At 49.8% G+C, this 24,350-nt stretch overlaps 1 protein-coding gene across 1 annotated transcript in view; it reads left to right on the plus strand.

Annotated features, from left to right (window-relative positions):
- ASS1 (argininosuccinate synthase 1) overlaps window positions 1–24,350 on the plus strand; it is a 94,105-nt gene that overhangs the window by 54,434 nt on the left and 15,321 nt on the right. Inside the window, exons 10-13 of the mRNA XM_075015290.1 lie at window positions 44–134; window positions 3,151–3,235; window positions 8,003–8,067; window positions 18,887–19,018. Of these exons, the coding sequence (XP_074871391.1) occupies window positions 44–134; window positions 3,151–3,235; window positions 8,003–8,067; window positions 18,887–19,018 (373 nt within the window). The remainder of the gene's footprint in view (window positions 1–43; window positions 135–3,150; window positions 3,236–8,002; window positions 8,068–18,886; window positions 19,019–24,350) is intronic.

Raw genomic sequence — 24,350 nt, forward strand, 5'->3', positions numbered from 1 at the left:
AGAGCTGGCAGCAGCTCTAAGCCTTTCTCTCTCTTCACCCCAGAATCAGGCGCCTCCAGGCCTCTACACCAAGACCAAAGACCCTGCCACTGCTCCGGATACTCCAGACATCCTAGAGATTGAATTCCGGAAGGGTAAGTGCTTTGGGGCCCTGGTTTTATTATCCTGATTGCCTCTTTTGGGCCAGAGCCTGTTTTCCCCCTACTCCCAAAGTCGGGGGCGGGAGGGTTTAGTCATGGACTTGAACAAGACCAGGATTTTGGCCTTTTGTCATTCATTGGATGTGGAATCTTTTGAACAAGGAAGTGTAGGAGAATTTGGATCCAGGCTGTTTTTAGCTAGAGGGGGCATTAGTTCCCAGGCTATAGAGCTGAACTTTTCCCTTATCTCTGCTCAGGCTCCTTTCTGGACAGTGAGAAGAGCCAGTGATCCGTCCCCCACGACCCCGATTGCTTTGGGACAGAGGATATCTCTTCTGACTTCCCATCTTAGCTGGGGAGAGCTGGCTTGGTGCAGCTCTCAATGTTAATGGTCATTTACTTGCTGGAATGCCTCATGCCAGCCTGTAAGAGCTGCCTACGTGCAGAGAGGGATCTGCTTGCTCTGCTATGGGCTGGGGCAGCATGTAGGTGTGAGGTCGGGGGTTGTCCCCCGGAGGGCGTTTGCTGAGCCTTGCAAGACACAGTTCGCACATGTGCTCCTCCACCCTCGGCAAAGAGCCTGGCTGAGGCAGCCATTGGTTCCAACACATGGAGCACAGATGCCAAGCGCGGTTTGAAGTGAGAGGAGGAAACCCAGATGCTACATCACTCTGTGCTCTTATCTTCAGTAACATCCATTCAGCTCCCGTTGGGATCTTGGCTGGGCACTGAGGGCAGAAGGTGCCCTGGGAGGTTTCACCTCAAACTCCCCTGGAGTCACCCCTGACAGAAGTACAAGTGGAGTGTGCGCTGCTGACAAAGGTGGTGGGTGCAGGCTGGGTACCCTGACTTCCAGAGCCTGGTTGCTCCTGAGACCACAGAGCGTGCATGAGTCCGAGAAAGGAGGGTATTGTCCAGGGGTGAGAAGCAGGACCTGAGAACAGCAGAGCTGCAGGCCCCTGAGCAATGTGGGGCCGGGGGTGGCACTAGACTCCCAGGCGGGGTGGAGCCAAGGGCAGAAGGAGAAGGGCAGAGGGCTGCCAGCCCTCAGCACTGCCCGGCACTGGGTGCCTCCCTGCACTTAGCATTGCTTGGTGCATGAGGTCCAGCAGCCATTTGGAGAGCCCAGAGCTTTGACTGCTGCTGCTACTGTGGCAGCAGCAGCTGGAGCATTTGAATCGCTGGACCTCAGGGCATCTCCCTCCTACGACCACCACCACCCCCTGGGTCAGCGGGCCTGGCTGAGAGTCGGAACACCTGGGTTCTCCTCCTGCTCCTACCATTGCTTCACCGTGCAGATTTTGGACTAGTGACTTCGCCTCTCCTTGATTCAAAAGAGGGGTGAGACCGTGGGGGCGAGTGTGTCACAGCCCTTGCTTGGAGAGCCCCAACACAGGCAGCTGGAAAAGGTGTAGAGACTTACCCGGGGTGATAGTAACTTAACATTTCTTACCGGTACTGACCTATTGCAACCCAGGTCCCTGCCAGCTCTTAAATAGCTCCCTGCTGGCTTTTGCCGCAGCTGAGCCAGCTCTCGGCAGAGCTGTGCACCAGGGCGCACCCACTGACTTTCACCTCTGGTCTCCTCACCCAACAAGGAGAGCACTTGCCGTGGGGAACATCTGACGTCCCTTTTGCCACAGGCTCTTGGATGATGATGGGGGATGCCTCTTGGGCCCATATGTCTGCGTGCACTCCCCTGCAGACCATCCAGAGAGCCCTGCTCCATTTTAATGATCTTCCCCGAGCCTTAAGAATCCCTTCCTGGCAGTCGCTCCCAGCTCCCCTTTCAGCCGCTAGTTAATTTATTTGAAGTTTTAATCTAATTATTAACTATTTTAAAGGCTAAGCAGCTTTCCCCAACAACAGGCTTGACAATGGTGGCTCTCCGTTTGGGTGGACCGCATCCAATACCCTGGTGCGGGATGATAATAGAAAAATAGAGGGCAAGGGAAGGGTGTGGGCCGGGGGGGAGGAGGGGGCTTGGTGAGAAGGGGCTTAAGGTTCATTATTGCTGCGACTTACATTTAATAGCAATTTACAACTGAGTTTATAAACCCTGAAAAATAGGGGGTTTAGAATGGGGAAAGCTGACAGGGCCCTTCACTCTACCGGGGCTCTCGTGGGCGCCTCCATAATAAAGACTAGAAAGGGAGCCATTGAGACCTGATTGGCAACTGATAGTGCGCTAAATGGTAATGAGAAGGGCAGATGGAGGGGAGATTAAGCCACCGACTCTCAACAGCTTTTCTTTGTGGGCCCCGCAGTCCCCTTGTCAGCTTCCTAATACATTTATTGCTCATTTCACACTGCTAAAGAAAATTCCTTTTTCTATTCAGAGCTGCCCCCCCCTCCCACCCTGCGCCTTTAAAAGGGGAAAAAAAAGGGGGGTAATAATTAATTCATGGAGTGCTCAGCCCTCACCACAGCCTGCCAGGGACTGGTCTGCTGTGGGCTCCCATTCACTCCTGTCAGGCGGATCACTGGAAGCATGTGTTGGGTTTGTCTGCAGACCAGACGCAGCAGAGGCTGTGTGTGTGTGTGTGTGTGTGTGTGTACACATGTACATACCCGCACTTCCATCTCTCCCCCCACAACCCCCTCCCTGACACACATACACAACCCCCTTCTTTGGCTGCTGGGTCGTTTGTCAGGCCCTGCCTCAGCGGCTGGTGGGACAGAAGGTGCTGTGACATAAGACAATAGCAGAGCGTGAAATTCAATTAGTTAAGGGCCTGGTTGCAATTTCACAGCCCTAAAAAAGAGGGAGGACAGAAGGAGGGGGGGCATTTTTATGGCCTTTTTTATTTATTTCTCCTTTCTCCTGAGGGCTTTTCCCCCTCGGTGCGGCAGCTTGGACATGCCTTTTTAAGAAGTTATTTAGAGTTCATATCTGTCACATCTATTTAACGTACTCAGGGTGATGTTAAGAGGTGTGCTTGAGGCTAAAAAGATGATATTTCTCTCTCCCACCCCTGGCCCCTCTCTGTGTCTCTCTCGTGCTCTGCAGGTGTCCCGGTGAAGGTCACAAACCTCAAAGATGGGGCAACTCGCCAGTCCTCTCTGGAGCTGTTTGTTTACCTGAATGAAATTGCGTAAGTGTTGTGCGCTCGTGCCCTATCTTGCACTCGCGCCTTCAGGGGAAGGGTCCCTGTAGAGGTGCGTGCACGCTCTCGTACTCTCGGACCTGGGCAAGTCCTCCGAAGCAGCATGGGTCCCCCTGTGAGGGGCGCTAAAGCTCGACTGTGGGAACTGTAGTGGAGCAGACTCACAAATAACAGATGGTGCCGGTGGCCTGGGGGCCAGTTATGGGCTATTTTAGGTTACAACTATTGCTAGGAAAAAACAGAGTTTGTACAGGGTCACTGGGAAGGGAGCCTGAAATAATGTAGTGGTGCCCAGATTTTCAGAAGTCTTGGCCCCCTCTTACTCCTATCTTCACCTCACCCCCGGAGCTGGGGCCAGATGAGGGACCACAACTCGGGAGGCGGGGGGGTGGGATGTGGGTGAGGTAAGGGGGCCAACTCTGGGGGTGCTGGGAGCAGGGATAGGGCTGGGAATGAAACCATGACCTGGGTGTGGGGCTGGAGCTGGGTGCAAAGCAGCTGCTGGGATGTGGTTGGGGTCCATGAGTGAGGGTGGGGCTAGGAGCTTGGGTTACAATGGTGGAGTGAGGCGGGGGCCTGAGCAGAGCTGGGAGAGGAGTAGGGCGGGGCTGGGCCCTGCTAGACCCTCCGAAACCATCTTCCATGCCATTCTAGTGGGTCGTGTCCCACAGTTTGGGCACCTCTGGCCCAATGGTTAGGGAACACAACCAGCATTCTAGCCCTGCCCCAGCTCTGCTCCTGACCCCTGGTTCCCCAGGGTCCCAGCTGTACATAGAACCCAGAATCCATCCTTCCACGGTAACGCTCCATACCGCTGTCCCAAATACCTGCCATCCAGCTGGACAGCCTCATCACCTGCACCGCACCCTGTATCTATCATTTAAAGTTCTCCCCCATCCCATTTTCCAGCTCAGCCCCTTCTCTTCAGTCCATCCCTGTCCTTCTGTCTTACTGCGAGGGATGATTCTGCCTTCACATGGCTACTAGAAGCAGATTTGGTCCCTCGGATGCCTTCCTCGTCTCTTTTCTGGCTCCCTCCCTGCGTCGGGAAGTGGGTGCTTAGGGCTCTCTGATCTGACAGACACCTGTGGTGGTGGGTGGTCAGTTTTGTTCTCTGTGCCCGGTGAAGGAGCAATGGGCTTAGTCTGCCACCAGCCAAGTGCCTGAGAGAGACCATTCTTCCAGTCCTAGAGAGCAGGACAACATTCCACATTAAGGAGGCTTCCGGTGCCATTGATTTCTTAGCTGAGTGACCAGGGCACAGTGCAACACTGTCCGGGTCTGATTCTTTCTTCACTTATTCCACTGGCACCAGCAAAGCTGCTTCTGATTTGCCCCCCTGCAGGTGTTAGTGGAGAATCGATCCTTCAGGGTCCAATGCAGCCGCAGGGTCAGGAATTCAGAGCCTTGCAGCTGGACACGGAGGTTTCATGGACCCCTTGATAATGTGAAATGTTCCCATGTCCTTTCCTTCTGGTCTCTTCCACGTGGCTCTATGTTCTACGGCTGCTCCCAGGACTGTGGTCTCATCTTTGGCTCCGAAGTAGGAAGGCCCCGGGGGAACCTTTCATCCCTCCTTTTGCCAAGTGCCACACAGGCACCCCATCCCGCTCCTCCTTTGTGCCCCTGCCTTTCTCCCCCTCCCCCCACCCTCAGATGAATGCGAATGAACTTTTCCATGTAGTTCCCTTTTTAAATGTTAATTAAGTGGTTTTGAAATGACTTCACCAAGGGCGAATGCAGCTGCGAGAGCAACAGCTTCCCCGCCTTGCTCCTTCGCTCACCAGTGTGTTTGTCTCGTGGCCTGCTGTGCCACGTTGACTCGGGGATCTCCTGGCCCAAGGGGTAAGCGAGAAGATGAAAGGAGGATTTGCATCGGCAATGAGGTTCAGTTTTGGGGAGGGACGGTTCACATTCCCCTTTCTGGCCAGGCTGCAGAGGGATTTTTTTTTTTGGTGCGTCTGGGGGAGCATTCCCGATAAGGGGTTGTATTTCAGCTGTCCCCAGTGGACTGTGAGGCAACGTGGCTGCTGACAGAGCCTGTTGTATGACTTCAGCACACACACGCCACAGCCAGACAGGCTGGACTTGAACTTCAAGGGTTTTGAGCAACTGCCTGCAACCACCATGTGCCATTAACCAGGGCATTTGAGGCTCTGGGCGAGTGTGGGTCTGTCGTGGCACTGGGCTCCACTCTCATCCTGCCCTCTGGGCCAGGGACGGGAGAGAAACACCATCAGCCACTCACCTCACCTCTGCTTCAGGCTTGCGGTGCCAGGCCTGGTGCTCCCCTGAGGTAAGTCGCTGTGCAACAAAGTCCAAGCGCAGCTTCTGGCTCTAGATGTACCTTGTGAGCCATGTGCTCAGGGCCTGGGGGGAGGCTGTGGAAAATGGGACCATCCCCTGAATTTAAAAATGGGAAGTGTGATTGCCCTGTGGTGGCAGAGAGAAACCAGGGCTGAAATGTTTGCACAGGGACGTTTTGTAGAGGCTGCTGGGCAGACAGGAAGAGTATGGTGGTTCTCTAGGGCTGACTACCACAGTGTGTGCTGTCCCCTGTCTCCACACTGGGTCTGCCTAAGCCCTGGCCTGGGCTAGGCAGTGCGGCTACAGGCTGTCGACTGTGGTCCACGGGCTGACCCTAACGATTGGCATGCCCTGGTTAATGACACAGGGTGGTTGCGGCCGTTGAATTCTCAGCCCTGAGGAAGCAGTGGGGAGTGCTAGGCTACGGATAGAGGGGGGCACTGATCTATTGCAGGCCCCCTCAGGGGTTATTCTGGAAACTCTCCCTTGAAATCATAGCCACGTAAGGCTGGAGGGGAACCCATGAGGTCCTCCTGCCAGTCCAGCCCCCTGTGCTGAGGGAGGGCCAAGTAAACGTAAACCATCCCTGGGAGACACATCCCCAACTTGTGCTTACGCTCCAGTGAAGGGGACTGATTCCACAGCCTCCCTTGGAAGCCTGTTCCAGAGCATAGCCAGCCTTAGCATTGGCAAGTTCCTCCCGATAGCTCACCTAAATCGCTCTTATGGCAGACCACACCCATTGCTGCTTCCGTGGGCGTGGAGAACAAAACTGATCACCGTTCTCCGTCTAACAGCCCCTCACATATTTGAGGACCATTATTAGCTTCCCCCTCAGGCTTCTTTTCTCAAGACTAAACGTGCCCAGGTTTTGTTTTCATCTTTCCTCATAAGTAGAGGCAACCGGTGTGGGGATTACATGGGGGGCACCAGCCAAGAGCCCCTGCCCCCTCCTCCCGTCACCCTGCTCTGCCCCCCCGCCACTTCTAGTGGGTATAGGGGCAGCCCCCCATATCTCCCGGACCCCTCCTATCTTGGTATCCTCTGAAAATAATATAAACACACTCCCCACTTCATTTTACATGTGGTCAGTGTAAATATTGAATAGTATTAGACTCAGGACTGAGCCCTGCAGGAGACAAATATATACAGCCAGTGTTCCCTCTAAGTTGAGCACTTGGGCAGTCACCCAGGAGAGATTTGGGTGCCGCCCAGCTGATTAGTAGACGCACCCAAAGCCAGCAGTGTGTATTTCTACTAGTGGTGCACATCCACACATAAAAAATGTATTCTGCACATGGATGCTAAAAATTAGAGGAAGCATTGTAAATAGCCTCCCACTTTGACAGACAACCACTGATAACTACTCTTTGAGCATCGTCTTTCAACCTGTCGGGCACCCACGTTTACAGTAACTTCACCTAGACCATGTTTTCCTACTTTGCCTATGAGAATCTCAAGTGGGACTGTATCAAAAGCTGTCTTAGAAGGAAGGGCAATGAAAACGATTAGGGGGCTGGAGCACATGACCTATGAGAAGAGGTTGAGGAATCTGGGCTTATTTCGTTTTCAGAAGAGAAGAGCGAGGGGCGACTTGATAGCAGCCTTCAACTTCCTGAAGGGGGGGGGGCTCTAAAGAGGATGGAGAGAGGCTGTTCTCAGTCATGACAGACAGCAGAGCAAGGGGCAATGGTCTCGCATTACAGAAGGAGAGGTGCAGAATGACTGTTAGGGAAAACTATTTCACCAGGCAGGTGGTGAAGCACTGGAATGCGTTACTGAGCTTGGTGGTGGAATCTCCATCCCTAGAGGTTTTTAAGTCCCAGTTTGACAAAGCCCTGGCTGGGAGGATTTAGTTGAGGTTGATCCTGCTTTGGGCAGGGGGCTGGACGCGATGACCTCGTGAGGTCCCTTCCAGCCCTAGGACTCTATGATTCTCTATATCCCATCCAGTGTTCCTTGTACACTGAGCGCTTGGGTAGCTACCCAGGGGTGATTCAAATGCCACCCAGCTGATGAGCAGAGCCCCCAGAGCCAGCAGCGTGTGTTTCTATTGGTGGTGCACGTCTGCAATGTCTCAGTGCACACAACACATTTTATTCTGCACATGGATGAAAACAATAGAGGGATCTTGGATCCCATGTACTGCATCGTTCCATCTGCAAAGCCAGTAGCCCTGTCTTCGGGGCCAGATCGAAGGAGCTGGGGTATCGTACTGCTGGCCGCAGCATAAAACTTTAGCTAGAATCTCCCGCAAAGCCAGTGACGTCAGTGGGAGTCAGACTGAGCCTTCTTGCTGCAAAGCACCATTAGGAGCTGACTCCAGACAGCTGACGTTCCACCAGCAACTTTCACCAAGCAGCTCAGCTGTCCCCCAGTGGCTTGTGCACCTCCTGGCAGCTTGTGACCTGTCCCCCACCTCTCCTCTTCTCTCCTCTCTCTCCCCAGAGGCCAGCATGGCGTGGGGCGCATTGACATTGTGGAGAATCGGTTCATCGGCATGAAGTCCAGAGGTGAGAGCCCCTGCCCTGTGCAACTCCCTACCACTCCCCAGACCCAGGCAGCTCCACACACACACCCCTCTACTCAGCAGCGCTTGGGCAAGAGAACAACAAGAAGTCTTGTGGCACCTTATAGACTAACAGATATTTTGGAGCATAAGCTTTTGTGGGCTCAGATGCATGAGCAAGTTACAGGATGTGGGCCCATGAACCCCTGTGGGTGAAATCTTGGCCCCACTGGTTGATGTGAAGGGGAGTTTAGACATTGGTTCAACAGAACTAGAATTCCACCCTGTGAGGGAGGGTAGATAAGCTCACTCCTTGTGAGTGAGTGTCTGGTCATCAGCAATTGCCTTTGGTAGCTGACCAGCAGCCCTCTTCATAGTAATCAAAGCTCATTGGATCACAGGGCCCTGTTCCTTTCCTCATCTAACCAGATGCACCTCCACCCATCCAAATAAGTACTCCTCTTCCACAGTCTCCCTTTCTTTTCCTGTGAACTTCAGAGTCTGGAATCAATTTTTCATTTTTAAGGATTCTTAACATTCCACTGCCTTAAAGAATGTTGCAACATCAAGAAACTTTTTTGTAATATCTTGTGCCAAATGAACCAAACAGGGAAGTGGCAAATATCTAAGCCCTTATCTGTTACCAGTGGACAAAGGTCAAGCTTTTGTTGGGGAGGGGGATTCACTGTTGCCAACTCTTCTGATTTTGTTGAAGTTCTCACAATATTCTGTATTTTCCAAGCCCCTGCTGCTGGAGTCAGGGAATTGTGTTAGCATGTTAACTTGCATTGAAACGTGTGTGTTTCTAGCTCTGAAAATTGCAGGAAACATGATTGCTAAATGTTAGTAACTCAGCAGGCAACTAAAAAGAATCCAAAATGGTTTTAAAATCTCGTGATTTATAAGGCAGCTCTTGCTATTTTTATTTATTTATTTTGGAAGGTCTGACTCTTAAAACTCTTGCGGCTGTCACTTCTTGGTGAGAAACAGCTTAACTGAAAATCTCATGCTATCTCCTTCCAAGCTGCATAACAAGACGGCTATTTAAAGTCTCTATTTCATCCTTTCCCCTTTGTGTTTTAACTCTTTTTAATATTTATTTATGAGCTCCCTTTATTTAAACCTGCCCCGTTTGATAAGGCAGGTGCTAATACTATGTTACCATTTCACAGCAAAATACAACCCACCTACCTCAGTCTTCCTTAATATCAAGATAGGAGAGAATTATTTGCAAGTCCAGTAGCAAATGGTTGTGCGCAAGCGCGCACACACACACACAAGTTTGGTGTTAGCCCAATTGAATTTTTTAAAAAAATCAGTCCCCTAAATCTTTTTGTATGTGATTCTCGGGACACTGAGTCATTTATCAAAGACTTTCCTTCTTTTTTTTTCCTTTAAAGAATCACTGATGTGCTCTAGTGACCTTTGTAGCATTCAGTAATTCCCCTAACCCCATTTAATCACCATATACGTTTTCTGCTTGTGATTGCTGAGTGATCAGCAGTGTGTTTGGGTATAAACACGAGCATTCTCCTTTACAGTCAGCTTCCAGCACACTAGGGCAACAATCCAAGTTTGACAACATCAAACATTGCAGTGATGCTGCAAGGTCCTGCACTGTGGCATTGCTGGCCACAGAAAACATTTATGTGCTTATTACACTTCACTGTGTTGTTATAGTGCTTCCGAGCCATGTTGATTGACCAAGACTCCATTCTATGTCCATATTTATTTAGCAAAGCATTTAAGTGAATACTTCACTTTTAAGGAACCTCCACGTCATCAAGTCCAGCCCCCTGAGCAAAGGCAGGAGCACATGCTCATCTCTTGGTATCAGCAAAGGTCTGAAAAATGCCACAAAATATATTTACGTTTGTTAAACTTTACAGACTGTGTAGTGGAGTGTGCTGGAGAAATTCTCCTGGAGATCGTCTGCATGCGTAAATTGTGCAGTTTTAATTCTAGAAGTCTAGAAAAAAACATACAACTAGAGTGAGGCAAAATTTATGAATGAATAATGTGTGTGCTGGAAAATGCATTTTTGGGTCATCCTAAATGATTCATGAGCTTGGGCCGAATTTTTGGCAAATACTTTTGGGCAGTTCTTTTTTTTTTTTCCCAAAGTTTTTAGAAGTTTAACAAATTTTCTTTTGTTTTTAAAGGGGAAAATGGGGTGGTGAGACAAGATTCTTAGTCATAGAACTGGAAGAAACCTCAAGAGGTCAAAGAGTCCAATCCCCTGCCTTCATGACAGGACCAAGCACCAGACCATCCCTCAGAGATGTTTATCTAGCCTGCTCTTAAAAATCTCCAATGACGGAGATTCCACCTCCTCCCTACACAATTTATTCCAGTGCTTAACCACTCTGACAGGTAGGAAGTATTTCCTAAAATCCATTCTAAAGCTCCCTTGCTGCAATTTAAGCCCCGTGCTTCTTGTCCTATCATCATGGGTTAAGAAGAATAATTTTTCTTCCTCCTCCTTATAACACAACCTCTTTAGCACTTGAAAGCTGTTGCCATGCCCCCCCAAGTCTTCTCTTTACCAGACTAAACAAACCCAATTATTTCAGTCTTCCCTCACAGATCATGTTTTCTAGACCTTTAATCATTATCTAATCATTCTTGTTGCTCTTCTCTGGACTGTCTCCAATTTGTCCAGATCTTTCCTGAAATGAGGCACCTAGAACTGGATGCAATACTACTGTTGAGGCCCTATCTGCCTCCAGATGAGACCCAGTCCATAGAGTAGAAGAATCCCTTCTTGTGTCGTGGTTACAACGTTCCTGTTAATCCATGTCAGAATCATGATTGCTTTTCTTGCATCAGTGTCACACTGTTAACTCATATTTCGCTTGTGGTCCATCCTTTCTGCAGTACTCCTTCGTAGACCGTTATTTCCCATGTTGTATGTGCGAAACTGGTTGTTCCTTCCTAAGTGAAGTACTTTGTACTTGTCCATGTGGAATTTCATCCTCTTTACCTCAGACTGTTTCTCCAATTTGTCCAGATTATTTTGAATTATAATCATGCCACTACCTAAATTGTGGATGAAGATGTTGAACAGAAGAGGTCCTAAAACTGATTCTTGTGGAATCCCACTCTCTATGCCCTTTCCACATGACTGTGAGCCATTGATAGCCATTCCCAAAGAGTAGTTATCTGACTATTTATTCACCCACCTTATGGTAACTCCATCAAGGTTGTATTTCCTTAGTTTATTAATGAGAGAGTCAGGCAAGACTGTACCACATGCTTTACTAAAGTGGAGGTATACCACATCTACCACTTTCCCTTCATCTACGAGACTTGTTATCCTATCAAAGAAAGCTATCGGGTCAGCCTGACATGATTTGCTCCAGAGAAATCTATGCTGGTGGTTACTTATCTTATTTTCATTCCATGTTGTGTTGGTTTGAATGAAACAGTTCGTTCTACTCAGGTTTTTTCTTTTTTTCAAATAATCACTCATCTACTTACTCTTTGTGGACATAGTTGTGTTGGTATAGCTATTCCCAGAAAGGCTAGGCAATAAGAGTTACTGCTAAAGACAACTTTATGCTGATTATAATTAAGTCACACTGTGGATCGTATGGTGAAATTCTTTTTAATAGAAAAATCACATATGGGCTGTGTCTACACTAGCCCAAAACTTTGAAATGGCCATCTGCTGTTGCCAGGATCCTTTCGAAAAGGAGCCCTGTCTGGGAGCCGCGCAACGGCCGAGCCACATCAATTTCAAAGTTCCACGGCTACTGGCATTCTAATGAGGCGCTGAATATGTATTTCAGTGCTTCATTAGTAAATTTCAAAATGGCCATTTGCATGGCCATTTCGAAGTTTTGGGCTAGTGTAGACATAGCCATAATCACAGACTAATGACTACAAACCCAGTGTGTAACTCAAATGTCAGAGAGCTGGGTTGCAGTCTCTGGGACTCGCTCCCAAGAATTCTCCTCTGGGACAACGGCAGGGAGAAAATTAGTGAGACTTGTTGAAACCTTGATGGGGAAAAGCCAAGGAAAGTCCCAGTGAACTCCCCCTGTCCCATTTGTGTCAAATTCTTGAGAGCGGGCTGGAATTTTGAAAAGTTAATTTTAAGTTTCGATGGGGGGTAAATTAATTGCCAGTTTCCGGTTCTTTTTCATGCTGCTGTTCATTACTAATTAGAAAGCAGTTATTAGGTGATTACTGTAGTATTTGTGGTGGGATTGCTGCTTTCCAGTCTCTCCAAGGAATGGTTCCTGTTCCAAAGAGTTTCTGGCCTCAGGACAGTCAGACATAGTGGGTAGGGAAGGGATTAAAAAATGGGGGATTTGTTTTTCATACAAGTCAGCAGGGGAAGAAGGAGGACAAGTTTTGGAGGAAGTGGGTGCCAGGAACCTGTGAACCTCAGCCAGAGGGGTGGCTGTTCCATAGCTAAGCTCAGGGCCCATTAATGGAATAGCAGAGTGGGGGGAACCTTGCCATGGAAATTCTAACTTCCATCCCGACGAGCAAAGTGGGGCAGCAGGAGGAGTATTGACTTTTACAAAGCCACTCACTGAAATGCGTTAAGGACTGCTGGGAGGAGGGCGAGTGGGTGCCAGCCCCATGAGCCCGATTCTCCCGCTTTGGCTGTATTTTTGTTAGTGGGGAGGATGGCGGCGGGTTCGCCGTGCTCCCAGCCCACACGTATAGCACTGCTCCCGCCTGCTGGCGACAATGGGTCCGCGCCAGCTAAGCGCTGTCACTGCTCCAGAGGGGAGGCTGCAAATGGGAGTCGTTTTCCTGCCTCGTGCAGCTTTTCACGGCCTCATTATCAAATTATCTTTTTAACTCTGAAGGGGGGCTAATTAGGGAGCTAAATGCAGTCAGTGGGGAGGAAGCGGGAAGGGAGGGGACAGTCGGGCTTCTGCCTCTGCCAAAAGAGCCAGGCATTTTGTTTCCTCCTTGTCTGAAAACAGGCCTGACCAAGCCCCCAGCTCCGCAGGCAGGCAGGCTAGCCCGTCCTGCCGCTTGGGCCGCCACTGCTGTTCTTAGCCTGCTGGCTCGGACCAATGGAGCATGCATGGGACCTAGGCTGGGAATTGCACGCCCAGCTGCAGTGCAACAGTATCTTCTGGCTGCTTCGTCTGCTGGCCTGGCCCCAGGGGCATGGCCACAGTTGGCACAGCAGCACCAGAGAGTCCTTTACCCCAGGATGATAAAGGTGCTTTGGGAATAGAGCCAGGTGTGCCCCATCCCCCACCCCATATTGTAATGCCCAAGAGCTCTGGGGGGATCGCACAGTGAGGGGTTCACTTAGTAGCTCGTCCCCCAAACCTACTTGGGAAGTGTGGTCAGCAACAGCCCCCAGTAGTCGTCCAAATCGCTTTTCCTTGTTCCTCCACCACCAACCCTGGTATCCTCCCTACTGTGTCGGGCACAGCACAGCAGTGTTCCCTGGAAGCTGAGAGCTCGGGCAGCCTGCCCAGGTGAGAGTCAGGTGCCACCCAGCTGATTAGCAGAGCTCCCACAGCCGGTAGAGGGTGTTTCTATTGGTGGTGCACAGCCGCACATGCCTTGGCGAACATCGCAAAATTTTTTCTGCCCATGGATGGCAAAAATTAAAGAGAACTCTGCTGCACAGACCCCTAACAAATGGCATTCCCTGCCCCAAAGAGCTTACTGGCAAACCTCCAGGGCCCTTTAGGTCTGCCGTTCGTGTGAGCTTGTGCGTCACCCAGAGGCTGGGGTGAGGAGATTCTGACTTTCAGTATTGTCTCCTCCTCATTTTCCTTTTTCCGTTCGAGCCCCATTTGGCAGGAGCTGGCATGGCATGTCAGCACATTGATCCCCATTGAAATTGACAGATCACAGTCAATACGGCTAAACGGTTCAGTTCACGGTAAACTGACAGTAGAGGTTACAAATTAGCAAATTTTAAGCAGCAGCTGTCTCCATTCCTTCCCCCTTCCTCCCGTCCACTTCCCCTCCCTCCCCCATCCCTTTTCTCAGCAGTAATTATGGTGTGATTGAAGCCCTGCCAGGCTGCATCGCTGACACCTCTGTCTTTTCCCTGTAAACACCGGGAGATGAAAATAGACACTTGGAGATGCTGAGAGTGTCACTTTGAAGGTGTCTCTTGTCTCCTCCATTGCAATGCCGGGAGCTCGGCTGTCACTTCCCTCTCTTCCCTGCGCAGTGGTTCATACGCCGACTGTCAAAGGCACCCAGAGCCGCAGTCTTTTAGCATCAGGTTTCTGTCACAAATCAAATAAAAATAATAAACAGACAGAGCTTATCTGCTCTGCATCTCCTGCCATGAGTGGAGGGGGAATGTGGGTGGGGGAGGGAAAGAGACACAAAAAACAAGCTTTTGATCAGTCCAAATTAACTTTAACACCTTCTAAGGGAAGGCGCAGGATTATGAAGTGTTATTGGCGTTACGTGTTGCCTTTAAATGTTCTGTTTGGAACAGCTGCTTTGCTGCCGCAGCCTCACTGAGGCCCATTTTCCAGAGGCTCTAACACGCCAGTAAGTTCCCCCGCTACATTGTTTTTACTGTGTGCGTTGCACTAGAGTCCCTGTGGTTCTAGGCACTGTCTGCTTGTCTAGTGACAAGACAGTCTCTGAACTGAAGGGCTCGTTATCTAAATAGGTAAGACGGACCAATCCTGGGAGGAGGGGAGTAGCGCAGGTGGAGAAACTGCATCAGTGAGACTTGCCTGAAGGCAGCAATTGAGTCCCCTGGTTGGGTCACCTGCAGGGAGGTGGGAATGAATGACACCTTCCCACACCATTGAGGGTGACTGCAACTCCCGTCTGGTCTTGTTGATAGTGGTGGCTGTTCCATGGGTTTTCTTCCTTTCTTCCCTCTGACAGGCAGGGCTGGATAATTCAATGTCTGGTCGCTCGGTGAGCTAGGATCTAGGCAATCCCCTCTCAGGAGTCAAGTTCTCTCCTGATTGTAAGGCCGACACTCTTTCTGGTTGGGCAGCAGGGGGCTTGACTCCGGGATCTTTGGTTCTTGGCGCTTGAGCAGCTATGGCCTGAGCTAAAAGGCCTATCTAAGGCTTCGTCTGCACAAGGCAGGTAAGTCGACTGAAAATACACAATTCTATCTTTGGCAATTGTGTAGCTAGAATCAATTTATCTGCAATTGACTTATCTGGCCATCTTCACAGAGAGAGGTGGAAGGGAGAAACTCTCCTGTCCACTTCACTTCCCTTACTCCTTGCGATATTGAGGAATACAGGGGTCAATTGCCAAGCCCAGACAGCTCAATTTCAAGTGTCTCTACTAGGCATGCAAATCTAGGCATACTAAGTCTGTAGCAGGTTCATCAGTTGCTATGGGCTGCGGCTACACTATGTTTCCCCTTTTGGAAGGGGAATGCAAATACGGCCAATCGAAAATGCGAACAAGTGGCTGATTTACATATTGCACACATTATTTCCATAATGGCAGCCACTCACTGTTCCGGAAGTGCTGTTTTCGGAAGGAAGCAGAGTAGACGAGGTTCCTTCAAAAGGAAACCCGGCTTTCGAAAGCACCCTTCTTCCTCAAAAATACGTGGAAGGAGGATGCCTTTGAAAGTGGGGTTTCCTTTCAAAGGAACCCCATCTACACTGCTTGATTTTTTTTCCCCCCGAAAACAGCACTTCCAGAACAGCAAGTAGCCACTGTTATGCAGATGAGGCACACGAGATGTAAATCAGTATTTGATTTGCATTTCCAATCAGCCGCATTTGCATTCCCCATCCGAAAGGGGAATGTAGTGTAGCCACAGTCGTGGTGTCCTAGTTACCATTGGAAGGAAACAGGGTCCCCACTAAGTAGGCAGAGCCAGGCCTGCTGACAGGGTGGGGAGGCGAAGGGGACCTTGTAATTCAGATGGGCCTAGGTCTCCTAATCGCAGTAGGCAGAGTCCTGGGCCCTTCAAATCAACACCAGAACACTGCACTGCATGCTTTGGGTGGCTCTCAGGGCTGCCTCCAGCCCCACCCCTTCCACCTGAGGCCCCACCCCTTCCACCTGAGGTCCCGCCCCTTCAGGGAGCGCAGAGCCAGCCCCATAGCTTGCCTAAAGGTCTGGCAAGTCTGTTGGCCCCCTGAGCAGAGCATACATCATCTCCATGGGGGTCAGAAAGGAAATCTCCTCTCCTCTCCTCCCCTCTCCCATCAGTCAAGCACATGGTGGAGGTGGTTGTTCTTAACGCTGAAGCCTCAAATATTGTCCGCTGCTGGAAGGAGGGTATTTATTTATTTATTTAATTTTGTGCTACCAATGCACGTAGAACCTGGCTCCATTGTGCGGGGCATGGTACAAAAGTAAAAACAAGACGATAATCGCAGTCTGGCATGATATATCCATTGTGTCAATAATTGTTTCTTGACCCCTTAGCCCTGGTGGATCTATTGAGCAGCAAATGTTCTCAAGTGCCCAAAGTTGGATAAACGTATTTTCCTCCTTTCGTCATTCATGTTTATGTGCCCCTTTTGCCAGGGATTAAAGTCTCCCATTAGTTCATGCTGAATTTTCCAGTTAGATGAATACTTTGCCACATTTTTCTGCACTGAAACTCAAAGCAGCCCTGTGCAGTATGGGATTGACCCATAAAGCCATGTAAGCCCGTAGCAGGCCCACTTGATTCTAAATACCTCTCTAGTTCACAGTATTAATCAGAGGTGCTCCTTGAGAGGTCTTGTGTGCTAAAGAAGAAAGTATATTTTGGAGCCACAACAGTTTGACATTGTTGCTTTTTTTTTCCCTTGCTTTAAGGCATTCATTTTTGTAATGTTATACAACAAAACACAATGTGTGAGCTCCTCCTGCTGGTTGTGCAGCAGTATTTAGCTCATCGCTGATCCCAGGGCTGTGTTGCCAAGATCAGAAATGTTAACGTGTGTGCAAGGCAGCTGTTGTCACTGGTGTATTTGGAATATGGGGAAGGAAGGGAGAGCGGGCAGGTGATATTCTTTGGGTGTGCATGTACAGTCCTGCTATATGGGTTTGTACGCACATGGTACAGATTTAACCTCTCTAGTCCAGCGCCTCCAGACCTGACTGGTGCTGGAACAGAGAATTTGCCAGACCACGGGAGGTTGATATTGTCTAGCAGCATTACCAACACTTCCACTGCTTACTGGGCTCTTAGAAGACACTGAAGGTTAAATTACAATTACATAACCGCATAGAACACTGAGAGCCAGGACTCATGGCTGTAAACAAATGTTATGGGACCACAGGAAACTTCACCACATATTGTGCGCGTGGCCGTCCAGCTAACTGAAATCATGCTGGATTATAGATGTTGCCAGACAAGAGAGGGCCGGATGAGAGAGGTTCAACTTGCAGATGTGTGTTGACGTTATGCATACTGCATGTACGTGCTTTGTAACTAAGCCGACTGTGCGTGCATTCTTCATGTTTATTGAGCATGTGTGGATGGGTGCACATCTTGAATGGGTGTGCTTCGAGTGACCAGTAGGCATCCTTCAGTCTGCATAGACTATGGATCGCGCCCTTTAAAGTTTCAATTGAGGAGGAGTGACCATTTGTCCCATTTTGGCTGGGACAGTCAGGCCTATTTCAGGCACTGTGAAGGCATCATCCCCTCTCCATCCCCTAGGTGTCCTCTATTTAGCCGACGGAAATATGGTCACTCTAGGTATGCTGCATGTGCCCCACAGGCTGTGAGCGTGTGCATTGCATATACTTCCCAACACTCCTGGATTTTGTGGGACTGTCCTGCTTTGACCCTCCCCGCAACCCTTGTCCCACAAAAGGGCCCACAGTGTGAACAAGCCCTGAATCTGAGTAGTCTTGCAATGGGGTGGGGGTCAGAGCACGACTTGGGATTTGGCCTAACGCGCGCACACCCTCCATCTGTGGAGAGCTGTTGGGCCCAAACATGAACAGCACTGCAGCCCTGGACTGCAGTTAGCCTTACCTGTCCGAGCTGAGCCGCTTTAACACTGAGGGGCATGCACGTGTCACTTGCCCCGTCAGGCACAGGCATCTGCAGGGTACGCCTGCCTGCCTGGGTTGGACTGGCTGTCTCTGGCACATGGCGATGTACGTGTGCTTCATCCGCACACATTGTGTGTCCCCGATGCGGAGGTGAATGAGGGCAACGGTATGGTTCACGTTTAACCCAAAATAAATCAATGTAAACCGAGCCAAGGGAAGCTGCAAGAAAGAGAGCTGGCTTTTCCCCCTTGGTCTCTGGAAGAACCCAGCCCGCTTGGCCCCACAGTATTCCGTCCTCAAAATAATTAAAGTTCTCTAGTGGCGGCTGTTTCCGAAGCTCTGCCGCCATGGGGGGGGCAGGAGAGAAGCGCAGAAGAGGGGGGGTCAGCAGCCCCAAATGAGGTTGCGCTCCCGACCCCCAGGTAGCTTCATTACTTCACAGCTGACGTGTAGTTCTCCTTGGGGGTTTTTTATTTTGCCTCCGGAGGGGAGTGGAGGGTATTTCAGGCCCCCATCTCCCCGTGCCAATGCCCCGCATTGCTCGTTTAATTACAGGTTTTCAGACGCAGACCGGTGGGCCTGCAACGGTAGGGAGATCGGCTCCTAAACCCTGTCATTTCGCCTCGTCAGAATGCCTCTTCAAAGAGGGGAATCTAGACATTTTCTCCGCAAGGCGCGGAGTGGACTGTCTCGGCCCCAGCGTGAATATAATGACAGATGCATTTTACGGCAAGCTGGGACTGAATGGGCTCAAGCACAGCTCCTTCTGTCAGCCAAGTCATTATTTTTTGTCATTTGCTGACAGTTTTGGTCTCATTCGTTTTTCTCTTTTTTTTTTTCCTGTTGTTTTTTTTTTTTCTTTTCCCCCTGCCTGGAAAAATGGCTAGGTATCTACGAGACTCCAGCAGGGACGATCCTGTACCACGCTCATTTAGATATTGAGGCCTTCACCATGGACCGGGAGGTGCGGAAAATCAAGCAGGCGCTGGCCTTGAAATTCTCAGAAATGGTGTACAACGGTATGTACTCCCTCGGCCGGATTCTTCCCCCCGCGTTCCCCCATACTAGTGTGAACCCCATTGCTCCTAGGGGCAGTGGGCACTGCCTGTTGGTGCCATGGCTCTGGCTTTAATAGAGATGGGAGTTCAGGTCTGGATTTGAGGAGCCTCGTAGAGAAGGGGGTGGGGATACCTGGTCTGTCACCCTTTCCATGCCCCTGCCTAGCGCTGATCCCTAGGACCCAGCATTCTGCCCAGTTTAACATCTGCAGAGCGGCCACAACTGCCCTTGGGAGACTCTCCTGGCTTCAGTGGCACTCGTGATTAGGAGAGTATCTCTGTTCAGCTGTTCCTACCATGTGGCCCATCCCCAGTAGTTCCCCTGAGTGCTCAGACACTTCAGATAGGTATAGACTGTTGTCTCCTCCTCTTCCTTTAGTCCTCACTCAATCGCGCTCTCCAGATCAGCCCCTGAAATATTCCTCCTTAAATCGGTCCCTCCAGCCAGCTGATCGCTTCAGCTGCTTCTCTCTGACCTCTGCCCAGTTGGCTGATGTTGCAGCAGTAGGGCACCCAGATGGGGAAAGTGCTGCTCCAGCTGCAGTTGCACCAAGGTCAGCTGAGGATCTGCATAGACTTGATTCCTCTGCCTGCGAGGCAGTTTTCAGATTTGGAGGTTTTGGTCCAGCTTGCCGTAAGGCCGGGGGATCTGGTGCCATCCTCAGTTCCGCCAAAGTGAATCTGGGGTGACTCCGTTGAACTCTAGGGTGGGAATGGTTTTCTAGTCTTCTGACCGCAGCATTTGCCGCCCCCAAGTGGTATCCCACAGGATACCACGGAGCGCAGTGACCCCCAGGGTTATGTGTGCCCATCGAGGCATTCCCCCTGGGATTGGGCCGCCAGCAAACTGCACAGCTGCACACCTCCAAATTTTTAGGAAGCTGAAACCCAGCACTGAATCTTGCAGCTCGGGTCATTTCTAATTCTTCTAACTTCTCCCTGGGTGCTCTGGGCTCCATCGCTGCTGTGGGAGGCCACCAAGTGGCTGAGCGTTTAAAAGGGTTGATTCGTTTTATGACCGGTAGTTCCCCCTACTGGTGAGGATAATAAGGGAGATCAGAACTCATGCCTCAGGGTGTACTTCGATCTCCCCACGGAGAGATTCACCATTCACCCCCTTCCTTGCCACATTCCTCATATGCAGCCGTTGAGCAGATGTAGTGTGGGAGTTTTGTACCCTCCTCTAAAGCCTCAGGTGTTGATCACTGCTGGAGGCAGGATCTGGACCTCATGGCACCCAACGAGCTGATCCAGCAGTGCCTCCATGGTTAATCATGATGTGCTTTTGCAGGGGGTGTTTCCACTATTCAAGTGTCATCTTTCGGCGGGGTGATTGCTGGAATTGGGCCCAAGGCAAAAGCAGCTGCAGTCCTGAACAACCCCCAGCCTCTGGGATGTTTGCAATCCAGGGCAGACTGCAGCGTTTCTGCTCGAGCAGACATTTTAAGAAGGAAAACGTGTAAAACCTTCTCCCAAACTTTCCACATTTTGCTGTTGCTTCTTGCTATGCCGTGTGTAGCCCACACTGGGGCACTGTGCATTTTTATGTGATCTAGGATTTAGTTTGGGAGAAGCAACACTGCCAAACAGGAGACTCAAGCTTCGGCTTTAAGGCAGTGGTGATTGCAAAATCTGAAATAACTCAGCTGCTGGGTCAGGCCGCCAGTCCTGCTGATGGCTGAAGTTCATGACTGATGCTGTTGATCAGAACATGCAAAAGAGCAGCGGGAGTGAGGGGGATAGAACACAAAATCCCCCACTTATAAGTCACTGGGTCATCTCCAGCCCAGGTTAGCAATGATGGAAACTTGCTACCATCTGAGGTCTGCTCTGCACCCTGCATGAAATGATGGGTCTCTGCTTAGTTCTGAGTAGACATCACAAAACCACCAGCCCTGTGGGCCCTAAGTGGAACAGACATCAGATGGTCGCAAGCTTCCATCTTGACCAATGGGGGCTGCAGGTGATAAGGCCAATGGGTGGACCATATCCTTGCCTCTCATATTATGGAGGAGAATGGAGTGGCCTGGATAATGCTGCCACTCATGCTTTGCTTATTATGTGGATAAATTTAGAGCCGTTTGCTGCCATTTAGTTAGGAAGTCCAAGTTTGATTTTTAAATCACGTACAACTGATGTTGATTTGGTTTTTTCAGCTTTTTGTATGCTTGAAAAATCCACATTTGGCTGTTATCAGCTGAGAGCTGGGACATGCACCTTCGTGTGAAGCCCCAGCTGTAGGACTCTGTCGCACACCTATGGGATATATCTTCTTAGGAAAAGAAAAAAAGACATGATACTTTTTGTCTGCTTCGTTTCATACTTTCCTGACACGTCCAACCTCCAGCTAAGGATTCTGGGTAGCGAAGGCAAACTTTTAGTTTCTGTTACTGTGTCTGACACAGCCACTAGTCGGCGCACTCCAAACACCATGAACAAACCACTGTTTTCCAGTAGCAGTGAGTTTAGCCCATCTTGATATGTAACACTCACAAACAGTGTGTTAATTCGCTGCAGAAAATCCTGAAGCAGTCCTGACTAGACCCATTTTTTGTTCCTAGGCCCATCCTTGGGGGTGGGGACTGACTCTCTCTTCCCCCGGAGGCCATCCCCAATGTTCAAACCAGAACTCAGGCCGCAAAAAAATCATGTGATTTTATTTTTAAATATATGTTGGTAGTGTTGCCAGTTTATGTTGGACATCTTCCTGGAGGTTTCATCATGACCATAATCACTAATGGAAGATTTTAATGCTTGGAAACTCAGGGGCAATCTTGGCGCGTTGACAGCCCTACATGTTGGATTCCTTTTATTTGTCTTGTTTCTGAGCCTTTAGGTCATACATTTCAAGCTTTTCTCTATAATTGTAAAATTCCCATGAAAGAACATGATTCCAGGAGCTGGAGCTTTAAGAAAACAAATTGGCAAGGCTGGTTTCCCTCCATCCTCTATCCAAAGAGAGATGCCCAAACCTGACTTGTTCTCCTGCTCTCTCATCCACTTTCTCTGCCCTCCATCCTCCTCCTTCAGACCCAATTTCCTTCCTCATTTCCAGAAACACATACAACCATGGGGTGGAAGTCGCCCTTGGCTAAGGCCTACATGCTGCTATAACCCCTGTTTTGAAGGCCTTAGTGGTTCATAGGCCCTCTGCAGGTGTGAATTTCACCCACAGAGAAGATGTTTTCCTGGCTCACCCTTTTTGTGGCCTGGAGGGGACTAAGCAGAGAATTGCAGCAGCTGTGGGAGAGTTGGAGGGGATGCAGTGATCTCCATGTACCATTCAGAAAGAAGGAAACTCCTGAAGTCTTCCCTGACTCCATTCTTTAACATTTTCTTTCTGCTGCAGCATCTGTTCCTGGTTAGTTGGATGTCACTTTTGTTATTTTTGAAAGAAGAAAGGAGCGGAAGTGTTGTTTATTTCTAATGATGCTAATTATTCTGAAGCCACAGGAATAGAAACCTGCTTGGAGAATTCTGGGGTGTTTTTTTTTCCTCTCTAAGTAGAAGGGGCTTTTATGTAGCTCATCAGAAATGCTGTCAGGCCTGTGGTTCTTGTCAGTTTAGAACCTGTTGGCTTTTCTGCAGAAATGAAAGTTCAGTTTCCTTACTGTGCATCCGACAATCAGGCTTTCTCCAAACCAGCTGTTAGAAAAGAAAATTGAAACTAATAATTACCTTTTTAGCTAGTAACCTTTCCATAACGGTTGAGATATTCACCAAGCTGCTTTATCCAGAAGCAGCAACCTATTCAGGCATGGAGTGCTCTTGGCATGAGCACTGACTGGTGGGTTTGTTAGTTGCCTCTGCACATATGCTAGCATCAGCCAGACGGGTCTCGCCATGGTTTCCCTGACCACAGCTGGAAAGGGATCAGACTCTCCACCGGTGTCAGTCCCTTGATCCTACACTAGTTTACACCAGCCGATGATCTGTTCAAACCCTTTTTTCTGAAAACCATGCTAGCTGAATTGTGCTGGAAACAAATAGTGGGATTTTAGGTTTATGCTAATGAAGGGGTCGGAGCAGCAAAGTTGATGGCATGTTTGTGGAGAGTCTGAATGATAAGAATAAAGTTATGGGGATTCTCTTTTGCGTGTAATGGAAGGAACGAACAAGGGAAGGTTTTTGGCTGGTGTTGCTCTTGGGGCAGAGTTAAGGTTATGGGCAAGTTGCATTGTTACGTGAATGTGACAATAATTGCTCATGTGTTGAAGGGAGAGCTGGCTGTTAATCCGTGTGGCTTATGTTGAAAATGTGACTTGCCGTTCCCTCTTTCTCCCACCTCCGGCTGGAGCCACATGAATTGAGTTAGCGGTGCTCACCTCCAGGCTCCACCCCCACTGCTCCCATTGGCTGGGAATTGTGGCCAGTGGGAGCAGTGGAGGCAGTGCCTGCAAGCGTGGAGCTATGTGGAGCCGTGCATTCCCCTCCTTCCCAGGGAGCTGCACCAGGTAAGTGTCCCACTCTTCTGTCTCCGTTTGCCCAGACCCTGTGCCCTCACCCACCCAGCCTGCCTCTGCTCCCTACCTCCTGCCCAGACCTTGCGCCTCCCCACTCCCCAGCCACCCCCTTTCATACACTGAACCCCTTATTTTGGCCTCACCCCAGAGCCTAGAGTGCCCCACAAAAATTTACTAGCCCTGGACTCCTGGAAGAGTTAATCTGGCCATGGTGGTCAGGGATAAATCTCAGTTTCCATGACAACCTCTGCTGTCCTCTAACTCCTACACCAAGCCAAAATACTTGGATCCAGATCCAAACCTCCATGACATTCAGGGGTTTTCTCCCCAGGTTTTGTTGCAGCCTTTTCTCTGGCGAACCCCACTTGTCCACCATTCACTGCACAACACACCCCTGGTGGAGCACTAAGAGATGTGTATACACAAGACTTCCCACCCGGGGTCTGTGCAGCACTGCAGTATAACACTGAGCACTTGCCGAGCATGGCGAGAATCCAGTGTCCACTATATCCGAGTTGGTTTGCTAGCAACCTTCAGGTACGTCTGCACAGCAACGTTACTCCACGATAGCTTATTCTGGAGTTGGTATCCCAAAATAAAACGTTCCAGAACAGTGCATCTGTGCTACAGGAAAGCCCTGGAACAAACAAGCCCTGTTCCGAAATAGTGTCTACATACAACTGAGCCTATTTTTTTGAAACAGAACCGTTGGATGCACTGGGGCTTATTTTGAAATTTGGCTCTACTCTTTGTCTACACAGCCCCTCCTTTGGAGGAGAGTCACTAGCCTCCCTGTAGGTTATTTTGAAACAGGCACTATTCCTCGTGCA

The sequence above is a fragment of the Carettochelys insculpta genome, chromosome 21 (genome assembly GCF_033958435.1).
Source record: "Carettochelys insculpta isolate YL-2023 chromosome 21, ASM3395843v1, whole genome shotgun sequence".
Taxonomy (NCBI): domain Eukaryota; kingdom Metazoa; phylum Chordata; order Testudines; family Carettochelyidae; genus Carettochelys; species Carettochelys insculpta.